This window comes from Rhinolophus ferrumequinum, chromosome 16, assembly GCF_004115265.2.
Source record: "Rhinolophus ferrumequinum isolate MPI-CBG mRhiFer1 chromosome 16, mRhiFer1_v1.p, whole genome shotgun sequence".
NCBI classification, from domain to species: domain Eukaryota; kingdom Metazoa; phylum Chordata; class Mammalia; order Chiroptera; family Rhinolophidae; genus Rhinolophus; species Rhinolophus ferrumequinum.
Window position 1 is genome coordinate 46,459,488 of NC_046299.1, and position 24,312 is coordinate 46,483,799.

At 35.8% G+C, this 24,312-nt stretch overlaps 1 protein-coding gene across 3 annotated transcripts in view; it reads right to left on the reverse strand.

Moving 5' to 3' along the window:
* Nucleotides 1-24,312, reverse strand: part of CTNNA3 (catenin alpha 3) — a 1,431,866-nt gene that overhangs the window by 1,387,189 nt on the left and 20,365 nt on the right. For 2 of the 3 annotated variants that reach the window (XM_033130597.1, XM_033130596.1), the window contains exon 2: nucleotides 8,839-8,942. In XM_033130597.1, coding sequence (XP_032986488.1) covers nucleotides 8,839-8,937 — 99 coding nt within the window. In that variant the 5' untranslated portion in view covers nucleotides 8,938-8,942. Of the gene's footprint in view, nucleotides 1-8,838; nucleotides 8,943-17,496; nucleotides 17,576-24,312 lie in introns of those variants that run through there. The other variant, XM_033130595.1, reaches the window with a different exon arrangement.

Sequence of the window (24,312 nt, forward strand, 5' to 3'; positions counted from 1 at the left end):
GGTTCAGTCCTACAAGACTTCCCCCGCACCTTCAGTTGCTAGCCAAGGTAACCTGTGCTTCTGACTAACTGGCTATAAATCACAGGTTCCCAACAACCCCCTCCTTGGGTCTGATTAATTTGCTAAAGCAGCTCACAAAACTCAGAGAAACATTTTACTTACTATATCGCTGGTTTATTACAAAAGAATATAATTCAGGATGATAGAGATGCCTAGGGCTGGGTATGTCGGAAGGACTTGGAGCTTCCATGCCCTCTCTGAGCACACCATTCTCCCAGCATTCACCGAACCGGAAGCTCTCCTGCCCCACCCTTTTGGGTTTTTATAGAGCCTTCATTACACAGGCATGGTTGATTAAATCATTGGCCATTGGTGATTGAACTCAACCTCCAGCCTTTCTCCCTTCCCCAGAGGTCAGAGCACGGGTCTGAAAGTCCCAACCTTCCAACCACAACCATCCCCATCCTTGGATGCTTTCCAAAAGTCACCTTATTACTATAACAAAAAACACCTTTATTACTCACAATATGCAAGAAACTCCAAGAGTTTTTGGGAGCAGTGAGCCAGGAATTAGGGATGAAGATCAAATATATATGAAAAACATATATTTGGTCATTTGAATGACCAAATATATATTTCTTATAAGTCACAGTATCATACCACGGGTACCCAAACCTCTTCAGTCCACCATAACCTAATCCATACATTAGTAGATTGCTGGGTAAAGAAGAGCTGCAGAACATGGACCAAGATCTCTCAGCTGCAGTGGTTCTCCTAGATCTGCTGCTCCTAGATCTACTGGGACCTAGGAGGACTAACAGTTCCAGAGAGTTGATGCTGGAGGTTACCCCAGAAATTCCTTATAAATTTATTCCAGATGGGTACTGCCCAATCCCATTAAAAAGTCATAGAACGGGCACCATTCTAGGTCAAGCCTTTGGCGAAGAGGCATAACTATGCTCACTACTGGCTGATGTAACAGCCAACACAGCAGTTCCCTGGGGGGGAGGAGTTTAAAATTAAGGCCTGTTCCTACTCCCAATGATTCTGACTTAATTGGTTTCCTGTGTGGTCTGGGCATCAGCATTTTTTAAAGCTCCCCAAGTGACTTTCGTGCAGCCAGAGTTGAAACCGACTGGGCTAACAGGATCTCAACAGTAACAGGAATTTTCTGAATTGCCTAGTTATCACTCTCCCCCCACATGAGGCTTTTGTGTCTCTCACAGGGCTTGGCCACAAAACATTCCATTATAATTTATCTCACAGGGGGCTCCCAACTGTGTGTGATAGCGCCCATTCTTACCCTTCCTTAACCAGTGAGTACAGAGTATCTCCATGAGAAAATGAACAGTCTAGAGCAAGGGCCTGCAAATTACATACCCAGGACCAAATCTGACCTCTTGCCCGTTCTTGTAAATAAAGTTTTATTGGAACACAGCCACATTCATTTGTTTACATATTTTATATGGTTGCTTCCAAACTACAACAGCAGAGCAGTTGCAGCAGAGACCCTATAGCTGTCAAAGACGAAACCATTTATTATCTGGACCCATACAAAAAATGTTTGCTGACCAATGGTCTAGAGTCGTGAAGTTGTCAAGCTGCAGCAGTATCTCCTGAGACAAGCTGGGTGTTCTGAAATAGCCCAGGGTGTACTATGAAGGGTAGAATCACATGTCAAGGACTAAAAATGACCACATCTGGGGAGATATGGACTTCTTCTATCCTTTCAGACAGCGCCCTTCAATTGCTCCCTTCAGTCTAGCATTTTCCACATAAAGGCAAGTGGATCCGGACTTATCAATCTGCACCACCTGGCTGCCTACGGAATCAGTTTATAAGAAAAAGATCTTATTCCACAGCAAAGGTAAAAGTGGGTGTCTGTGGGATTATTCTGAATTTGCGGAGGAAAAGATGGACTGTGACTGAAAGGTAAATTACTAACAGCAGTGGAGTGGCTGGGGATGGTCAGGGAACACAGAACAACAGGGCAGCAACATTGGAATGAGTAAAAAGAAAATCAGAGTCTGACAGAATAAAAGGTGTAGGAAGCAAGCTGAGAAGAGGTGAAGACTAACAGCTGATCTCAAAGCTTCCAGGTTCTGGTGGTGGGGGCACCCCTCGGAAGCTCGACCATGCACAGTCCAGCTGGACTCATGATATTTTAATCAATTAGCTACTAGCTTTCTTATCGTTATTTTCATTTAAAGAGTGGCTTCCTTTTTCTCAACTATTTGTTTCTCAAGGAAGACTATAGCCTAACAATTTTCCCATGGGAGCAGTTTTCTGGCTGTAAATGAATGCCGAAATAGAAAAATTCACTTTATTAGAATCAATTCAACTATACTGAATCACCTTAAGCTTTAAAACATTATTGAAGCAGAATTAAGTTTATTTCTTCATCCTACCATAAAAATAACATCGTTATACCTATTAAGCCTTGAGCCTTTAAGTGTTTAAAAGACATTTAATTTACTAACTTTTAAGGTTACTGTTAAGGTTATAGTCAAAACTCCAATGTTTACTTATAATCTATAAGAACACTATATGTATGCAGACTTGACTTTGAAATTTCCTTAGAACCTTGAATATTAATTTTGATACAGATTCTAGTAATAGAATAATCAGCAAGGCTACAAAAAAAGAAGCTTGGAGATAAAACCAAGAAAACATAAGTAAATGGCATCATGCTCATTCAAAATGACCTATAGAAATGACAGAAAACAACCATAAATAAAACTTGAATTCTTTTCTAAAAGAAACTAAGGAAATTACATTGTAGGAGGCTAAGAAGCCAAATCATGTCCTCTTCTGCTACCTGGAAGTCAATCAGATCTGTCTATAGGACAGTGGCAAATGAACTCTTTGGGCATCTAGGCATCTATTTTGATATCTAAATTGATATGCATGATTGCTTTTTATTCCCTCTTGACTGAAAGATAGGAGAAAGAAATTATGTTGAGAGTAGAGTATGGCAGAGAGGTTCTGCATGGGAGCCAGAGAGGAAAGAAAAACATGGTGCTTAGAGGAGTAAGGATTAACTGTTCACCATCCAGCTACTTGGACTGAGCTTGATTCTAACAAGAAGAGGGGAGTGATTCACAAAGAAGGTAAAAGGAGTTGTTTTCTTAAGGAATTTTGTGTGACTCGAAGTGCAAGCATTCTTTCACTGGAGCCCATGTGATGGAGTGAAGCGCAGTTGGGAAAAGAGGCATCCTACCCTCTTTTGTAGAAGCTCAGTGCCATTTCACCACCTTGAGGATTCACAGCTTTGGAGGCATTGAGATATGGCTACCTTGGCATGTCCATTCCCAGTCTCACAACGGGAATCATTGGCAGTTACTATCCACTGTCAATAAGATGAAACCAATAAGATGAAGGCAGATAGACTGGTTTGGGAACACAGGTAAGTCATACTTCAGAGACTTGAAAATCTGGAGATAAGGGAAGAGCAGAAGAGAGACTTTACAGGAAAATCTTCATTCTAGCATTAAATAATACGGCCATTATAGGAACCCTGGACTGCTGCTGCTAATGGAACTTCTTTTGAACTCTCAACCACTGATGTGGAGGTAGGAGGCCAGGGAATCAGATTACATAAGAAAGAAAAGCATCTGGCCTGCATGGCCAGTACTCAAGGAACTGGAAACAGCGAGGCCCCACAGAGGCTAGTGTATAACTCTGAGACTAGAATGTGGTTTGGTAGTTGGAAGAATCCATCAAAATCTTGGTAACTAGTTAACTGGTTAACTTCTTTGTCCCTCAACAGCAGAAATTTGTGAACTCGAATTTGAAAACTGCTTCACTCTTCCACATTTTCTATTTCTTTCTGTGTGTCTTTTAGCTTTGCACATGATATCACTGTCTAACTGTAGGTACTAACCGCTTAACTCTCAGTATGTAGTCAATTTCCCAAAGAGGGTGGTGATAGGGCTAATTCACTGTCATCGGCAAGAGGCAGAGCTCTCATTCCAGATTGCCTCATAGGCTTCTTGCAGTCCTGTTCTCTTCCCCTGTTACGACAACAGTGGAAGTAAATGTTGAGATAGAATCTCAGTTGTAGCCTGGGTCCCTGAGTGCCTGTACTAAGCAGAGACACCCCCCCACGGCCCAAGCCAATTCACATTGGACATGTAACTTTAGAAGGAAATTAAGTTTTGTTAAGACTCAGAGATTTGGGGTTATCTTCTTATCACAGCATAACCTAGCTTATGCTGACTGATAAAAGGGGTAGCAGATATTCTTAAACTAGGCCCAATAAGTATTACGGAGTAAATAAAAACCCATCCTCAAGAGACTCCCAGAAATAGATGGGAGACACTACAGAAGTAGAAACTGGGAAAGAGCCAAGAGGTCCTACAAGTGTTAGGGGTGAGAGCCAGAGGAATAATGTTTAATGCTATTGATATAACTCTGTATTTACCTCTTGAAAACATGGGATACATTTACATCAGAAAATACATTTGAACCTTTGTGGGGGGAAAAAACTTTATAGGAGATAACACATCATAAGGCGTTTTTATTGCTTTTATCGTAAAGATTTTTGAATAAGTCAATTCTTTTAGCTTACATTCAACAGTCTGACACATAACAAATTATATTTTGTGGCAAATAAGATTATAGATGTTTCTGTTATGTAATGACTACAGCGTGATCTAACAGTTTATATCCCCTTCAGAGAGTATACAACATAGAGATATAAATTCTTTTCATTGCAATTCTGCATAAATAGACTTTCTGCACTGCATTGACAAACTTGGATCCTGAAAGTGATAAAGTGCATATGCCTACAGTTGCAATGATAAAAATGCAATTGCTGTGAAAAAGTTATTTCTGATCCATTGGAGGAATTTATTACAGAAGGATGCAACTGTGTAAATTATCACATAGAGAAAATGAAAGCGAATGATTGAAATATATCCCAGGATGAACATCCCTGCAAAATGACCTAGTGATTTACCTATGCCTAAGAAAAAAAAAAGATTAAAGATAAATCAAGTTTGGTGGGGAAGACTCTGGTAACTACAAAAAGAGCAGAATAAGATTTACGAATAAATGAATTAGGAGTCAAAGCGACATAATATATCTATAATCAATTACTCCAAAAATTAAAATGTAATTTTTACTTTGAATTACACACAGAAGTGGTAAGTAATATCTGTGGAAACTTGAAAGCAAAGGAATATAACATGAAGATAAATAATGAGAAAAGGTAAGAATTTTTTTAATGGGGCTACTAAATTTATAACTATCAGGTGGCACTATGAACTTAAAGATCGTGAACTTCTTTTGGAATGTTTTCCAATATAATCAGAGACTATATTACATACTTAAAATAAACCATGTAACTATTTCAAATTAAACATTTTTTGGAAAAAAAGAATGAGATGTTTAATGTGATGTTATTCTATAAAAAAACACCTTTAATATAATTTAATGGGATTTTTTTACTTATACTGACATGTGATATATGATCAAAGTAATAGATATAAGAAGGTTATGCATCAAATCAAAAAAGGTCTCTTTTTTTTTAAGATTTTTATTGGGGAAGGAGAACAGGACTTTATTGGGGAACAGCGTGTACTTCCGGGACATTTCCAAGTCAACTTGTTGTCCTCTCAATCTTAGTTGTGGAGGGTGCTCAGCTCCAGGTGGTTGAGAGTCCGTACTCCAACCAACTGAGCCATCTGGCCACCCAGGAGCTGAGTGGCAGCTCGTTGACTTCATTCTAGTTGCAGCCCATGTTGGAATCGAACTGGCAGCCCCGTTGCCCAGAGCTCATGCTCTAACCAACTGAGCCATCCGTCCACCCCAGGTCATTTATTTTAAATTAATAATTCTTTAACTTTGAAATGCAGTTTTTGTTTGTTTGTTTGTTTTGGTTTTTTGTCTGTTTGTTTAGTTTCAGGTGTACAAAACAGTGTAATAGTTAGACATTTACCCCCTCACAAACTGGTAACCTCCCTCTCCCAATCTGCTACCTATCTGACATCGTATATAGCTGTTACAATTCCATTGACTCTATTCCCTATGCTGTACTCCACATCCTGTGACCACCGTGTTTCCCTGAAAATAAGACCTACTCTGAAAATAAGCCCCCGTTAAGATCTCAGCCAGACGGACGCATTTAGTACGTTATGACGATGTTCCAGAAGAAGATGACATGACTGTATTTGAATAAACGTAGTTTGTTGTACATGAAAAAATAAGACATCCCCTGAAAATAAGCCCTAATGGAGCAAAAATTAATATAAGACCCGGTCTTATTTCCGGGAAAACATGGGGTATATATATCTATAGCTATATCTATATCTATCTGTGTGTATATATATATATATATATATATATATATATATATATATATATATATTAAATTATATATATATATATTAAATTATATATATATATTAAATTATAGTTGACATTCAGTATTAATCAGCTTCAGCTTCAGGTGTACAGTGCAGTGGAAATGCACTGGTTTTTAATAAGGAGAATCCCATTATAATGATAATCAAGAATGTGTCCAAATAACTTTATTGTACTAGAATTCTCCTTTATGAGATAGTTCCTGAACATAATAAATATTCTACAAATTATTAATATTTTTTACTTGACTTGAATACTGCTAAGCTCTAGAAACTTTTTTCTACCTGGCATATTGGTGAAGTAGAACCACCTTCATGAAATCAATAAACATTTTCAAAAACATTGACAATAATATTAAGAAAGATAAAATTAGCAATTACATTTAGTTGTAACTAAGAACTATCTGGCATATAATACATACTGATTTCTCTTTCCCTGACTCATCTTCTTACAGATGATGCAAAGTCTGAATCCAGACACCATATTAAAAGTCCTCTAAAATAAACATTATCACACTTTTTTAAAGAGTTAAATTCCTTTCCAATCAAATAAAATTACTTCAGGTCATTTTCACCCTTTTAATTTTCTAGGTGGTCTCAATAAAAGTTTATAAATTATTATAACAGTTTTTAAACATTCCAGAAAATATACACAAACTGTGAACAGCAGTTTCTCTATTCATAAGCAATATGTCAGCAGCCTTTGTTATTAGCGCATCTTAAGTGGCCAACTGTAATGTTCCACTGTGGTGGAACAAGTGAAGATTATAAAGTGGCATTAACGTACCTGCCCTTACCAGCCATCTCCACCATGAAGGCTATTTCCACATCCCACACCCAGTAATGTCATAGGAACAAAATCTTAAATGACTTGGAGAACTCATTTAATACTTTCCCCAAAAAAGTTGGTGATATGTATGAAAAAGCATAACAATTCTATCTTGGTCACTTATTTTTACATTTAGTAATTAATCCTAGCATGACAATTCAAACTAATACAAAAAATTATATAGAAAGATATTCAAGGCAGCATTATTTATAATAGTAAAAACTAGAAACAACCTAAATGTCCAAAAATGAGGCTACTTTACAAAAAACTATGGATAATTAAACAGCAGTTTTATTAAATCATGCTTACAAAGAATTGGCAATTATCAAAATATCATTTAAATGAAAGAGCAAGATAAAACCTACATATACAGTTCTCTGCCTTGTTTACATATATACTTTATATATATGACATGTAAATATATTCTCTTTAATGTTATAAAGTACTAAGGAGATTAAAATCACCCATAATTTTACCGTACTGTAAGTAAATTCATCAAAACATTTGTGTTAATTTCTTGGGGATAAAATTGTGAGTGTTTTTTTTTCATATGTTTTTGTTTTGTTTTGCGTTTCCAGTTTTTTCAGTGAACTTTATTAGAAAAACAATAAATAAGTTTTTTTGTTTCTTTTTAACATGAGACCATTCAGTGGGTCGCTAAGATAGAGACTTTAATGACAACTCCATAGTCATCTGTATCAATTTCAATCCAGGTATTAGTGCCGTTAAGACTGCTGAAGTTCATGATTAAGCTACCAAGGCATATGTATTTTGAGTTGTCCATCCAGTAATATACATCTATTTGTGCTAAGTACAACGTCTATACGGTCTGTTCTCAGAGCTACTGCCCTCTCCACCATCCACCTCACAAAGAGAAGCAGAACATTTTTAAATTATCAAAGGTAAAGTCAGTATAGCTTCTCACCCAAGAAATCCTTGAATGCTTCACAACCTTAAAAAAAGGGGGAGACAATTTGTCTTAGACAGTAAGATGTAAGACAAGCCTAACAGGGAATTTCCTCACAAATTTGGGGTTAAGGACAAATAAATACACACTACTGTCATATGTGTTTCTTCCAATTCTGCCTTAAGAAAATCCAATAAATAAAAGATGGACTTACACAATAAATAAGTCAGAGAATCATTATCATATTAATAATGGATTGTTCACTTTATAAAAGACTTTACCACAGAATTCCTTAAATAGGTGCTTTTCTCATACATTTTGGTATTTTAAAAATAATTTCCTATTTGACAAAAGAACCACCAAGTAACTTTGGGCAACTCACCGAAATTCTCTAGGCTCAGTTTCCTCATCTATATAAGGATGGTTTTAACCATGCTGCTGGTCTCATTCGGTTTTCATGACTATCAAACAAGGTAATCTATGTATTAGTACTTCTAAAACTACATGTACATATTACTGCTGTTACTTTTAAAAGAGAATCGGGGGGGAGGTACTTTCAGAATTTTATAATTATTACTAAACACATACTTTTTAAAATTTCAATAACATTTCAATGGACGATTTTAGATGACATTTATTCTTAAGAAATCAAATCTTCTCTTGCTTAATTATTTATGTTTCCTATATTTCAGTTCTTCCACACTTACTACACATTGCAATGTCCATGGTATTAATACCTGAATTATGAGAGGCTCCAGTAGCTTCTCTACAGTGAATGTTTGGACCTGCAAATCGTGGGGATCAATATGCAGTGTGATTGGTGTTTCCGCTGACATGCTGCCTGTGCACAAAAACAAAAGATACCTATTAATAAAGAAAAACATGTTCTAAAGGGAAGCGCTAATGAAAATCAGACTATATGAGATTTGTATTCAGAACCTCTTCCTGGTATCACCTGTAGCCCTCAGAAGACCAAGGTGCCAAGTCCACCAACAGAGAAATGAGATTCTCCAAGTGTTCCTTGAGGACATACTGTCTGGGCTGAGGCCCTCTGACAAATTAATCGATGCTAGCATGTTCATGATAAAATAATAACTCAGCCCAGGTGGTTTTGCATTTGTCCAGGAACCTTAAGTGAAAAAGAATTGCCAAGTTGATGAGACATATATCTTACAGTACACAAGTCTTTGACTATTAGGAAATCATAGCACTGAGGCAGCCAGAGCCCATATTTTGCCTGTTCTTGTTAATGATGACCCAGATGAAGAGGCAGGTAGGACTCTGGAAAACACTTGATACATCTCTACTTGTTTTGGGAATTGTTTATTTGAGGGTTTTGATTGGAGCAGAAAGTTGGAGGCAATTTACTTTCCTGTACAGAAAAGAAACTAACATAAATTGACATAGTTATTATAAAAAGAGAGAAGTCTCTGAGAAGACATTGATATTTGAGCAAGACAAAAATAAGAAAAAAAATTACAAACCACTCTTTAAGACATTAACATTAATCTTAAAAATCAATTCAGAATATTTTTGCCTAAGAATACACACACACACACACACATACATACACATAAATACATACACACAGAGTGTGCCAAAAAAATGTATACAGATTTTAAGAGAGGGAAAGACTGTATTAAAATTGTAATACTCAATATATACCGAAAACAAAAGATGAATACAAGTGACGTTTGACTTCTGCAGTTACAAGAGATGCTCAAAGCGGTTACCATCAGCGTAATTTTAATACAGTTTTTTCCTTTCTTAAAATGTGTATACATTTTTCAGCACCCTCTGTATATATCAAATGACCGTATGTGGCATATCACAACATATTGAAATTAACACATCATCCATGAAGATTACACCTAAATCACTAAGCCCCAAAAATTTGTATTAACTTCTTCACAGTCCACAAGCAACCAACAAGTATTTACTGAGGGTCCACAGAGATAAACAGTAAGAAATACTTCTCCCCTATATATAACTTGGCCTGTTAAAAAAATTAATTTGTAGTCCACAGAAAACTTTATTACTATCAACACAAAAAAACCTTCCCATTTACTGTTACCTATTTTCTTCTATAGTTTCCTATATTTACAGGCTAAGAGAACATATGAATCCTCCCATAGAAAATATCCTGCTACATTCCCCATGATGCCCAGCAACTAAAACAAAAAAGAAATAGAAAGTATTTCTTTCACTTTAGTTTCTCTATTTATTATTTTAGATATAAGGGCAAACAGTTGTTTTCTTTTTAATTGACTGATTGGTTCCATGAATGGATGATGAATGTACAGGTGAATGAGTGAATGGATGAATGGACACATTGTCATGATGTGTCTCTTATCCAAAATCAGTGCCTTCAACGCTCCTCTCAATCTCAGTGCTCCTAGGAGAGAGAATTGTCCTTTTTCCTATACCCCTGCTTTCCATCCCTAAAAGATATCAGAATCTCAGAGTAACACTCATGGTGCCTCCCAGCTCCTTCCCCTGAGAGTCTACCCACCTCCTCTCCTGGACTTTTTCAACCCCCACTGGCCCAATTGCATAAAATCCGCATCTCTTTGCTCTTCAACTTCTCCCAGTCTATTGGATCCTTTCCCTGGATCTAAAAATGCGTTATTGTATATACTTGAAGATAATCATGAGCTGTGTATGTGTGTGTGAGAAAAAGTGAAAAGATCAGTGCTTTACCAAGATTCTTCTACACTGTACACATGATACACATGCAGTCACTCATACACATAAAACCATCCTATAACTAAAAATACCATCCTCATTGGCTCTTATCTTGACACACACTAATTTTTAGATTAATAACATAATTTGTTTTTAAAAGTAGAGACAAATACTGCAGAGTCCAGAAGCTTACTGCTCTTTAGATGGTAAGTGACATGACTACACTCCAGATTCTCTTAGTATAAAAATGGATATTTGAAGTATTCTTGAAAACAATAGGAATCTGTCAAAAGGTTGTCCCCAGTGATTTAACGTAGAAATGTGTACATAATCAAAATAGTGAATTTCTAATATGATTATAATCAAATATACTCACAATACTTATAATTCTTTCATGTGTCTTCAGCAAAGTTTGATATTAAAAACAAAGATAATTATTCTGACAATCTCAAAGGAAAACCACTTATGACAAATCTAATAGATTATTAAAGCAATTAAGTAAAATTACATCCTCCAAAGTTGACTATACTACTAAGAACACTAATGTATACTAATCATTTCATGTATAGTATCAAGCATTTTCTAGTCTACTCAGGAAATTATAATAAACAATTTGAAGTGGGGATAAAAGGAAAATTTACATATTAAATGTCCTAGGATTACTCTAGCCATGTTTTCAAGTACCTATAATACGTTAATTATTCATCTACTGAAAACTGCCCTAAATGTTGACTGTTTTATATAAAACTAAACAGCATTATTGATTGCAGTAGTACAGTACACTTTCTAAAACGTAGCACATTTCTAGATCGTTCTTTTATCGAATATAACCCAGATGGCCTGCTCAGGGCCTCCATGTCCCCTCTGACCCTGCCATGCCTATCCTTGCTTTCAGTCTAACTTTAACTCTACCACAAGCCACGTACACAAAGCCTACAATTCATTTACTGGTTAAGAGCTATTTTTGCCTTGAAAAATATACATTATTCAAATTGTATTAAGTGACAAATGTTATTTGATTTTCTTTTCAAATGAAAGTATAAATTACTGTTATTATCCTATGATGTATCAATACATAAAGACACAAATCACTATGATTTAGACTTTTACTATCTTGCCTTTCCACTGGTTTTATTTCCTTTCTAAAAGAAGGAACATTGTTTCTTTTCTCAGCTATTTATCTGAAATGTAGAAGATATGCTCCAAACACTATTGCTAAATGGTTTCTCTCAAACGCATTTCTAAGACTGAAGTGTTTTGATTTGGTTTGGTTTTTGTTTTCGTTTTTTCCAATCATTCCGCCTACCACTTTGAGTCCATCTAACACAGGCAAATCTAAACTGACAAATAGGATATTCCCATGGTGACCTTTCTACATAGCCCAGAGCCAATCGATGCAATCAAATATGGCCTTCAGTCTTCATAACCATTAGGATTCTATGAAATGTGTGCTCACTAAAGAGTTTACTTGTTACCCCTCTCATGACAGGTACTATCCTACATGTAAATCAAGTCAAAATGGCTGATATTGATTTGTTCTTTCATTTCAGGGAAAAGAAGTAGAAGACACTGTTGTGACCTAAAATAAGATCTAAGTGAACCTTCATAGCCTTAAAAAGATGTCCTTTCACTGCAAAATTCACAATGGGTTTTCAAAGCTACAGTGAGCACCAGAATTGGAGGCAAAGAATAGAGTCAGTCAATGGAATTGTAACAGCTATATACAATGTCAGAGGCATAGTATATTGGGGGAGGGGTTTATCACTTTCTGAGGGGTGTAAATGTCTAACTAGTACATTGTTTTGTACACCTGCATCTAATTTTTTTAAAAAAGAACTCATACAACTCAACAACAACAATAACAACAACAACAAAAAATCCAATTTAAAAAATCGGAAAAAAATTAAGGAGAGTAAAAATTATCCACATTATATGTAGCCCTGCTAGAAGAGCTGTTTCTTATAAAAATCTTTTGGATTTTTTATCTGTTCTATTCAGTAATCCTGATTTATTGAAGATCAGGGCAATAATAGGCAAAAAACAGCAGAATTTTGCAAATGAAGTCGAAGCAAGGTCAAAGTCTGACAAATTGCTATCAACCTCTTGTAGAAATACCACAATGTGAATCAAAAAAAAAAAATCATACTAAATTGTGGGTATTACATTCCAAGGCATTTGCATCTTACAATTCATAAAATATTAAGAGTTAGGGGGTACCTCCCAGACAATTTAAGAATACCTTCTATACTAACCTTCACTTAAAAAAAAATCCTTCATTTCAGCAGTGCTCTGGGCTTGGAGGAAGAGAAACGATGAGATGCTTATATACCATGAGATTACTGTTATAAAGTCCCTCCTTGCGTTGAATTGAAATATGCCCCTTTCGCATTTCTATCCAATAGAGATGGTTTTACAAAGTGGAAAAGGTACAGGTTTGGAGACAGACAGACTAGATTAAAATCCCAGTTTTCAGAATCAAAGGGAAGAAAACTCATCTCTTGGCAACAGTAATAGATGTCTCCGGGTATAGACCTTAAGGCAGGACAAACACACTCATGTGGATTCTTCCCATTTCCCCAAGTTATCTTTATCCACAATGCCTGAATCCTATTCGTTCCATCTTATTTCCTTCTTGAAAACAAACTTGTATCACTTTTAAATTCATTTAGTTTAACAAGCATTTCATTTTCAAATGCAGTTAACTCTGAGAGGTCAGGGAAGGGCACACGTTCAATTATACATTAGTATAAACTAGCTCATTGCTCTCCATCTGACATCTCATGCTTGTCTCTATTATAGCACGCATCACATTGTATTTTAGTCGTATCCTGGCAACAAAAAAAAAGGGGGGGGATGTTAGATCAGACAGATGAGTAGAGAGGCCAGTGAAAAACTTCACCCATTTCCAAAATTTGCCTTGACATGGTTATTACCTCACAAACATTAAAATAGAAAACTTTTCCATCTCCTTACGGTAGCACATGACCCCCTATATCCAAATTCCAGAGGTTGGGCTCCTCTTAGTAAAACTAATTCTTCTACGTAAATTGACATGTTTTTGTGGGAAGGATTGGAAACCTAACCATATATAATATGGCTCCTATGGGAAAGTCTCTAATACCAAATATTTAACTTTAAAAAAAAAATAAACTTTTGCAACATGGTTTGTAAGGTGACAGCTGATTCTCCTTTAAGATTATTAAATTCCATGACACGGTCATCACAGTTACCTAATTAATCTAACTTTGTACTTACTCACTCTTCAACTAAACTGTTCAGATCTTCTTTTTTTCAAGAATTACTGCAAACCCAAGTCTCCCCATCATAAATTTGGACAATTAATTTTTGTTTGTCCCTAAACGAAGAATTTTATATTGTACTCCTAACACTTCATCTTGCAGAATTTGGACTTTTTTTCCTGCAATGTCAAAAATTGGTGTAAGAGAACCCAACATATTAACACCCCTCCAGTTTTCTGTTTATCCATTAATTTGCTCAATATGAATTCTATAGTTCCCAGTTAAGTCATTGAACAAGTGAGGGCCAAGCATGAAACCAGATTTTGATACCACCAGACATCTCCTTCTAGATCCATAATGATCAATTAATAAGCAGTTTAGATATGATTTTTCAACCAGTTTTCAATTACTTTTGTTTGAAATAATCCACTTTTTAATATTTTATTTAAAAAACACACAGGAAGATTCTTTAAATGCTTTACTGAATTAGAGACATTCTTTGTATACATTCCTATTTAAGAATTCAATTTTTTAAAAAATCTAGTTCGACAAAATTGTTTCTGGAGAATTCACACTGACTGCTAATAATTACTGCCATTTATTTACATTTTAATTCTTCAGTTTTCCTACAGTTTGGAGCCTAGAATTCCAGTCTAATTTTAGAGGCCACCTTTTTTACCTCTTTTGAAATAAGAATATTTCCCCCTTCCTCTACTTTCTGGCAGATCTGTCATTTCTCTGCAACTCCCAGGAGAGCGTCTGTGATCATACCTGCAGATCATTTTAGAATTCAGAGATACACTCCTTTAGGGTACACATACTTCAACTAATTTAAAGAGACCCGGCTATCTCTTTTGTTTTCATTATCTTGAGTTTCAGTTCTTTTTTAATTAATTAAAAATTGTGTTCAGTAATACAAGGCTCAACCACCTATGCAGTGTAAACAAGTCTCTCTACCATGCCTGTTCTCTGACCATCTAATTTCTCTCCCAGAGGGAATTACTATGGTCATTTTCTAATATAGTTCCAGAGATATCATATAAAATACCAGTATATAAGTATATATATTTTACTACAAATTGTAACTTACCTACTTTTTACACTTACTTCAATTCCCTTATATCAATGCTTGTTCCACCCTTGCCAATTGCATATCATCATTTACATGTGCTATCTGTCATCTGTTAATCTTGTATCATATGGCTCATGCGGAGGATCTATTCCTTCCTTATTCTTTTTGTTTCTCCTTCTCTCAGTCTATAGCTTTGGAAGTCTCCTTTTCTTTCCTTCAGCATATCCTTCTAACCCTAGCAAATAAGAAACGCTTGAGCCTTCCCAACATCATTTTCCCTAGTTTCTGCCATTTTATTTTATTTGCCTTCAGTCACGTGTCACTCTTCCCACCTTTGATCCATATTCTTTTCAAATGTGTGCTCCCTACACAGATACACTGGGGTTTGGGTTGTTGATGTTGTCGTGCAATGATTATTTATGGAGCATTTAAACACATCAGCTACTATCCTAGATTCTGGTGAAAGAAAAAGTAGTAAAGCCCAGCCCCTGCTGACTGTGCATTTCTTCTCTTCATCTTTAATTCATCCCATTCCTCTTATGTCATATATGGTCCCTTAAAATCATACTTACTGTTAATCTGGAAGTTTCTTCTCTTAAAGTCTAGAATACACATGTAATTGTGTCTAACATTGTCTTCTTTACCATTGTCACATCTACAATAAAATAGTCACTTTCTCCCAAACCAATACTGTCCTTACACCTGGACAAGAGCTGCCCCACCCCTGATCTTCATGCTTTGAAAGAGTCCATGAGGCTAAGGTGATGTGGCTCCACAGAGCCCATACCTATCCTTCCTGACACTCTCAGGGTATCCAGTACCCCAACCTTCTGCTCAGTCAGCCCAAGTTCACCTCCAGGGTCTATGCCGGCCTCTTCCTGAAATCCATCATTCCTAGAGTGAATGACTCAACATGCCATTCCCGACACCTGAGAGGTAGCCAAGAGGAAGTTGTTCGTGGTGAGTGTGGATGGAGCTTGGATGTGCAGGCTGGGCTGTCCACCTTCATGTGCTCAAGGCGTCTCACGTGCAAGACAGAACCAGAAGGGGAAAGAGAACGGAGTAGAAAGCATGTCAGGGGCAGGGGTGAGCTCCCTCCACCACTTCATTCTCACAAGAAACTTCACATGCCTTTGATGGTTTTATCTGGGAACAGGTTTCTCTTAATCAAGTTTATAGTGTATTGATCATGTCAATAAGTCTCCTGCCAAAAGTATATTTGGGCTTCATGGGATCCATACTGGATCTCAATTAATGAAACTCTGCTGAGTGAAATATAAAAGGGAAATATTTTTAGTAGGTACCAATCCCCACCGTCATCACAAATGTTAATGTCATCTAATACTCTACACTTCTAAAATATCAGAAAAAAGCATGAGCAACTAGTGAAAGGTTTTCCAGTACTGAAACGATGTCATAAAAGAGAGAATTTATTTTAACTGTAACTAAAAATTTATTTTGATCACTTAACAAAACTCTGTAAACCTCACTCTCCCTCATTGGCCCCCTTTCAGAAAGGTTAGCATAATTCAGTTAGGAATAACGTGAAGGACAGGAACCAAATGTTAATGATCAAAAAAAAATCATCTAAATTATAGTAAAGAGATTTAAGTAAATAAAAGGAAAAGGGGATATGGGGGATTTTCTACACAATATTACCACACTTGATTTTATACAATTCAGTCTTGGCTAGAGTTAAATAAAATGGAAAGAGGAAAACTGTAATTAAAAAATTTCCACTACAACGTCTATATGCATTGGGTTTTCCAAGCCCACCTCCATCCTCACACTATACCCAACTCCATGCATCCAGTGAAATTATTTGCTAGCTTGTTTGGCCTGCCAAGAAATACACACATCCTTTACTCACTTGGTAAACAAAAGAATCTCAGGTTTCTCAGAGAATTGATAAAATCAGGCAATTGTCTAATATATATGAAATGGAGCACCACTTGGGTTTCTTTCTTTTCAGTTGTGCTTCTTACACCATACAAATACTTTCCATGCATTTATTTGGAGATCAATAATCTGCATAAGCTCTTTTACCTAGCCTTTTGGTCAACTATAAGAGCAAAATGGTGTGAGATCAGAAGCACCCCTATACTATCAGGCATCATTCATTTATTCATTCATTCAACTTATAGTTGCTGAGTTTCTAGTTTGTGCCAGTCATGGTGAGGGGAAGACCATAAACAATAAACATAATAAAAAAAATGTTTAGTAAATCTGAAAATGACATACGTTATGAAGAAAATGAAAAATAAAACAGAATAAGTGGAGTTAGGTGATAGAGAAATTGGGAACAGATTGAATATTAAATAAGATCAAGATTAGCCTCATTGAGAAGGGGACATTTGAGCAAAGAGTTGAAGAAGTGAGGAAATTAGCCAAGCAGATACCTGGGAGAAGAGCATTCCAGGCAGAGATAACACGTAGAGCAAAATCCTTCCAACAGGAGAGTGTCATATTTGTGGAACAGCAAGGAAGCCAGTGTGAGTGAGGTAGAGTGAGCTACACAGAGCTTAGTAAGAGAGTTGAGAAAGGTAATGGGGGGTGGGGAGCGCAGATCACGTTGAGCCCACTAGGAAATCCTGCAGGGGTTTGAACACTAGAGAAACATAATCTGGTTTATATTTTAGAAAGATCATTCTGGTGACAAAAATGCAGTGTGGGGGCAAGGGTAGAAGCGGGTTCTTATTTAACCTAATGAAGAGTAAATAAGAAAATCCATTTAAAAGCCATAACTTGCTCAGCCTCATCTCTAACACCTAGCAATAGCTCAACAAATATTAGTTGATATCATTATCAACTAATGATATTTCAGTAGAAGAGCAGAATCAACTTGTCTACATTTAGGATAAGCATCTCTCTATCATCTTTAGACTTGTAATCATTATTCAAGAACGCTTTCACGCTTTGTTTCATACGAAGGTGTTTAACACAAAGCTTCCCTCTTGGTGCCTCATTTTATTAGATCTCAACTTCAAAATCTAAAGCATATTTCCTACGTGTGCATTAATTAGAAATGCAACATGCCGAAATGCTCCTTTTTAAAAATTCCTAATGCACAAAAGCCTCATAAAGGATCCTGAGCCCTTTGAAATTACTTGTGGAGTGGAACATAGAAGGTAGGCTCCTGGGTTAGGGCGATAATTGGTAATTGTGCTACAGTGCACTACATGGCAGGATCCCCAAGAATCCGCACTTTTTATTCCTTAGCTTCCAAGAACTCTGAGTTTTAACAGAACAAAACAATGTTATACTTTATAATAAAAAGGAATTTAGCATCTTATAATTCAAACTTTAAAAAGCTTCTTGAAAGCATTTGAAGTTTTCTTTTTTAAAGTTTTGTTTAGTCATCTAATGGATGTTCTTTAAAAATAATCTAGTTGAGCCCCTCCCCCCAAAAAATATGAGTTTTATATAGATTCTTTATGGGAACAATCAAAATTAAATTAAATTAAATTAAAATATGTACTTATTCTAGTCACAATAACCAAAATAAAACTTGCTTCCCCACACATAAAACCTAGATGAAAGCTGCAAAAACGGCTTAAAAAAATTCCAAAAGTTTGCCTTAACCAGTATGAAATAAACAATGGAAAACAACAGCTTCTGTTGATATTGAGGTTTTATATTATGTCCCTCTTATCATGAATATCATGAATGGCTGGTCAAGTCTAATTTCCCTCTAAAATAAAGAAAGCAAAAATTTATGACTTAACTGAAAAATAACATTGTAAATAAGAATATTACAAGATGATCTCATTTCATCACTCCAAATAACACTTTTTATGCTATTTTATAAAAATGTCAGTTCACACTTAAAGCTCACCCTGTATTTCATAATGGCACACAGTTTCAAAATTGCAGCTCGGAGAAAGGACAGAAATGATTATTCTGTGTAGCAATGCCTTTCAACTTAATCTGGCATATAAAAATTATGCCAGAATCTAGACCCTCCGAGATCCCATCTCATATAAGCCCAGCATGAAGGTCACCTACATATAATTCAAAAGGCCAAAGAACTAAATTAGTCCAGTTGAAATCTAAGAAGAAAACATAATATGTGAGACCACAGAGAAGCTTTCATTGAATCATTCACAACAAGAATAACCTTCAGCTATAAAGCATCAAGTTTAAGCAACCAGGGCAGAAGGAACATGCCCTTCGCATACACCTTGAAAGCGACAGTGGCTTTTGTTGCTACAACTCCATTGGGCTTATGGGTCAGTTCCACTCCATATTATTATAAGACAGCTCAAGTATATGTGAAGTCTCCTAAGGTCCAGTATTTTTAAAAGGTAGTGAACAAAAAGAGAATGGTGAAGGAAATGAAATTCTTGTCAAGTTCAATTTGAAGCCAAAACACTCCCATTTCTTCTTCAGTCTCTGATTAGCCAGAAATAAATAAAAGCTTGCTTATCAGAATAAAGACCAAAGTGTTTGAAAACAATTCATTTTTCTATAAATCTATTCCTACACTTGGGAAAACCAATACTGTGTAACCATTTTGAGAACTTCACCTTCTTCTCTGCCTCCTGGTTGTCCATTCTTCCATACTCCTTGAAGAGTTTTTTAAAATTTGTGCCAAAATCTTTCAACCTGACCATCCAAGTTCACTATTTTATCACTAATTTATAAAAGTTTCTTCAGGAACTCTGATGATATACCTATTAACCCTATTTAACTATTTCCCATCCCACATGCTAAGTATTCTCTAAATAGGAAATAAAAGCCTTCTCCTCTGGCTTCAAAACACCACTTTCATCTTCTCCCCTACACTTGTGATCATTCTATCCTAGTGTCTTATCTGGCTTCTCACCTACTATCTCTATTAAATAGGGGTCTTACCCCACGTGTGGCCCCTTACATCCTATCCACTGGTCACATTACATTGTTCTCTCAGAGCAATCTCATTCTAGAGTTTCAAGTCCATCGAGAGCTTCTGATTCACAAAATTTTACCTACAGTCCAGACTTTCACCTGAGCTTCAGAGCCCCAAATCCACTGCCCACTGGGCCATCTCACAAGTACCTCAAAATTGAACTCATGATCTTCTACCCAGAACCTGTTGTCACCATCTTCAGTTCTGATCTAGATTAATGACATCACCATAGAGTTGGGCACCCAACCCAGCAATTTTGGTGTCATCCTAAGATATTTTCTTTCACTCTCTCTCTCTTCACCTCAGATTAGTGGGAAAGTCACATTGTTTTTACCCCTTAATTAATCACATATTGGCCATTTCTACCCCACTCTTATTGCTACTTCCTTGGTTCAGACCCTCATTAGATTTACTTAGACTTTTCAATGATCCCCTAACCGGTCTCCTTTCTGATAGTTTTTCACTCCTCCATTTCATTCTCCAAACTATTCTCAAAGTTATCTCTCTAATATAAAATAAGATATTCCCTTAATTAATTACACTAATCCCCTGCTTAAAATGCTTAATGATTCTCCACTCTGAAACAATAAATTCAGGCTCTACTAAATGACTGGAGGCAATTTGGTCTGTCCTATCTCTCTAGCTACCTCTCTCTCTTTGACCCACCTCCTTTCATGCTAAAAAATTTGAAGTTCTCTGAATGGACCATGTGGTTTCATGCCCTTAAACGTTTACTCACTCTGTTCACTCTGTTTGGAGTGTCCTTCCTCAATAACCACTTGACAAATACTTGCTCATCTTTCCAGCCTCAACTCAGATAATCCTTACATCTTAACACACACACAACACACACACACACACACATTTCCTTATCTCTGTACCCTGTATAGATCTCTAAGAGAAGCATCATTCATCCTACCATCTCCTAGGATATCTTATAATATGGTAGAGTACATGCCTGTTCAAGTCACTTCCTTCCATCAAAACTAATCAAAGACAAAAATAATTAAAATTAAAACCACCATCTTTAAGGAAATCTGTCATTACACCAAATTACAAAGAAGTATGATGAAATCTTGATCAAATGTTTTTTTTAAAAAAATCAGAATGAAAGCCTACACATACCTCAATGGAAAATAATTTCCTCTAAAAGCTAAGTGCCACAATCCTGAAATTCCTGTCCAAGGGTCTTCTGACTACAGTATTAAGATGTAGGGCATGGAGAGGTACAGGAATCAAACAGAAATATCCCTATAAAGGCCCAGTTTGAGAGTGTAGAATCAAGAGTGGTACGGCAAGATTAGCATGATGACATGCCATTTCTGTCTATGACAAAACCCACCTAGCCAAGGGAACCACTAGAAATGAAGCAGAGGGAAGGAAAGAAAGGATGCTGAATTACCAGTTCACAGTACTGATAGTCTGCAACTAAAAGGACTTTGCCATGAAGCCTATTGAGTTTTGGAGCACCAAACAGTGAAAGAAAACTTTTCCTAGAGGTAGAGGAAATAACAAATTTGGTAGGAAAGTATTCAATATCACAAATGGATTAAAAATTGCTGACTACCTCAACCACTCCCACCCAAGCCCTGACCCTCCGTACTCTGTTCTTCAGTAAATGACCTGTGGTATACAAAGATCGGTCATGGGAAAGCTACACAAACACTGTAAAAAAAAAAAAAAAAAACGAACTGAAAAATATCATACATAAAAATTAACAAAGGGAACAGAGGAAGAGTTCAGTGAAAAGTGATATATGGATATATATACACACACAAATATACACACACACACATTTACATACAATATGGTCTCTCTTTTAAAAAGCAGTCAAAGAAGAGTTCTGAAACTCAAAAAAAAGAGATAAAAATATTATATGGGAATGAAAACTGAGATAGGAGAACTCAAGAAACAAATAGAAGCAAAAAATAAAACACTGCAAAGATACATTAGAAGCATCCGATACACATGTACTGAGAGCACATTGGAGGACCTGGTGGACAGACTAGGAAAATCACACATGAAACAAGATAGAAAAGTCCAGACACTCTTCTTTCCTCATCTTTCACAACAAGGGATCAATAGATATTATTTAAAATTGAGTACAAATTACGATCATTTCTCATTCATAGAAAACATACAAATAGCTCTTAAACATATAAAAAGCTGCCAACCTCATTCGTATAAGAGAAATGTAAATTAAAACTACACTGAGATACCATTTCTCATCTTTCAGATTGGCAAATATCCAAAATTTTGATAACAAATTCTGTTAGTAAGGCTTAGAGAATCAGACATCCTCATACATTACTTGCAAATATGCAAAATGTTGTCCTTACAGAGGGTAAATATATATGGATATATATATATATATATATATATATATATATATATATATATATATATATAATGTATGCATTTACCCTTTGACCCTCCAATCTCACTTCTAGAAATCTACTCCAAATATAAACTAGCAAAAATAAAAAATGATGTATGCCCAAGGAAATTCATGGCAGCAATTCAAAAATTTTTTAAAAAGGAAGGAAAGAAAGGAAGGAGGAAAGGAGGGAGAGAGGAAAGAAAGGAATGGAAACTAGCATATATCCACATAAAAAAACACTACACAGCTGTAGAAAGGAGTGAGAAATTTCTATCTACTTCTATGGAGTGATTTCCAAGCTACAGTGTTAAGTGAAAAAACAAGGTGCAGAACAGTGTTTGCAGTACACCACGTTTCCAGAAAAAAGGCCATATTGCAATAATGTCTGCATTCCTGCTTATATTTTAAAGAAAAGAAGGGTAAACAAAAAGCAAAATTAAAATGGTTGTCTTTAGGAGGAGGGAAAGAATACAGCAGAGGAGACAAGGATGAGTGCCAGGCTTCTCTGACCGTACCTAGTTTTAGAGTTTTGACTTTGGAACCATGTCAATGTTTTACATTATGAAGAAACAATTAACTCTCATAAATTGATCCCAAGTAATCAAAAGCAAACAAAAGAAAATAATCTTTCATGTTAGGATCATGACCACACAGAAACAAATAATTTCAAGTGACTTCAAACACAATATTTTTACTCCAACCCCTACAGGGTTATCCTCTAGGACACAAAGGCAGTCAAAATAAGCTTAAGCTGTATTTAACCATCTTATTCTACACACACACACACACACACACATACACACACACACACACATAACATACACTAACATAAAGAAAATAATTATTAATATATTCATGATGTTAGGAAATAAGATTTTCCGCATAAGAAAAAAGAAATATAAAATTTTTAAAATTTAAATTAAAGCACTGTATATTTATATTTGAATTGGAAATAACAGTATGATCTCATTATATATTTTCTCTTGCTAAAAAGTATCAATTTTCCAGCTCTGTAGATATATATATATATACATATATATATATGTATATATATACATATATATATATATATATATATGTATATATATATATGCAGTGATGGCAACCTATTGTGTCCCCTAAAGACCATTTCCCAACAAAAGGAACTAGGTTCCTTGATGGAAAACTGATTGAAGGTCTAGGGTAGGAAAAGTACAGAATGATTCTGGACATCTTTTACTAGAAAGTAAGGCCCACTTTGGTTTTTTGTCAAAAGGTTCAGGAGTCATTTGAAGGGGTTCTCACTGGCCAAAAATGAAAAAAATTGCGCATTACAGAATAAAGAATGCAATACACTAAATATATAAAAATTCATTAGCTCAAAAAATAAAAAAACCTCATTGGTCACCTTTCAAAGTGGCTAGGATACTTCTATTTTTCTGAAAATTAATAAATAATAGGAAATAATCAAGTATTTTTCTGATTTTCTGTTGTGAACTATATGTTGATGGAATAGTAAAAGGGGAAGAGTTTTTCTTTATAGACTGATTCCAAACAATAAACACTAATGAAGAATTATAGAATGACAAAAATCACCATTTACAACCCCCTAAAAAAAGTAATAGATCTAGACAGTAATCATCAGTGAATGATTAATGGGAACTTTGAGAATCAGGCTTACAGAGCCTGAAAATACTGATCAATCTTAACACCGCCAAAGGTGAGGCAACACAGATTCTATGCCTCCTGATGTGACACAAATGGAAGTACACCACATCACCTGTGGGTACTCTTGCCAAAAGAACTGAACCTAATTTTAATCAAGCCCTGTCTAGATCTAACTACCAGAAGAAACCAGAAATCTCAGTAGTACAGCAACTTTAGAAAACAGCTTGGCAGTTTCCTGTAAACATATACCCACCCGATGACCCAGCAATTCCACTCCTTAGATATTTACCCAAGAGAAAT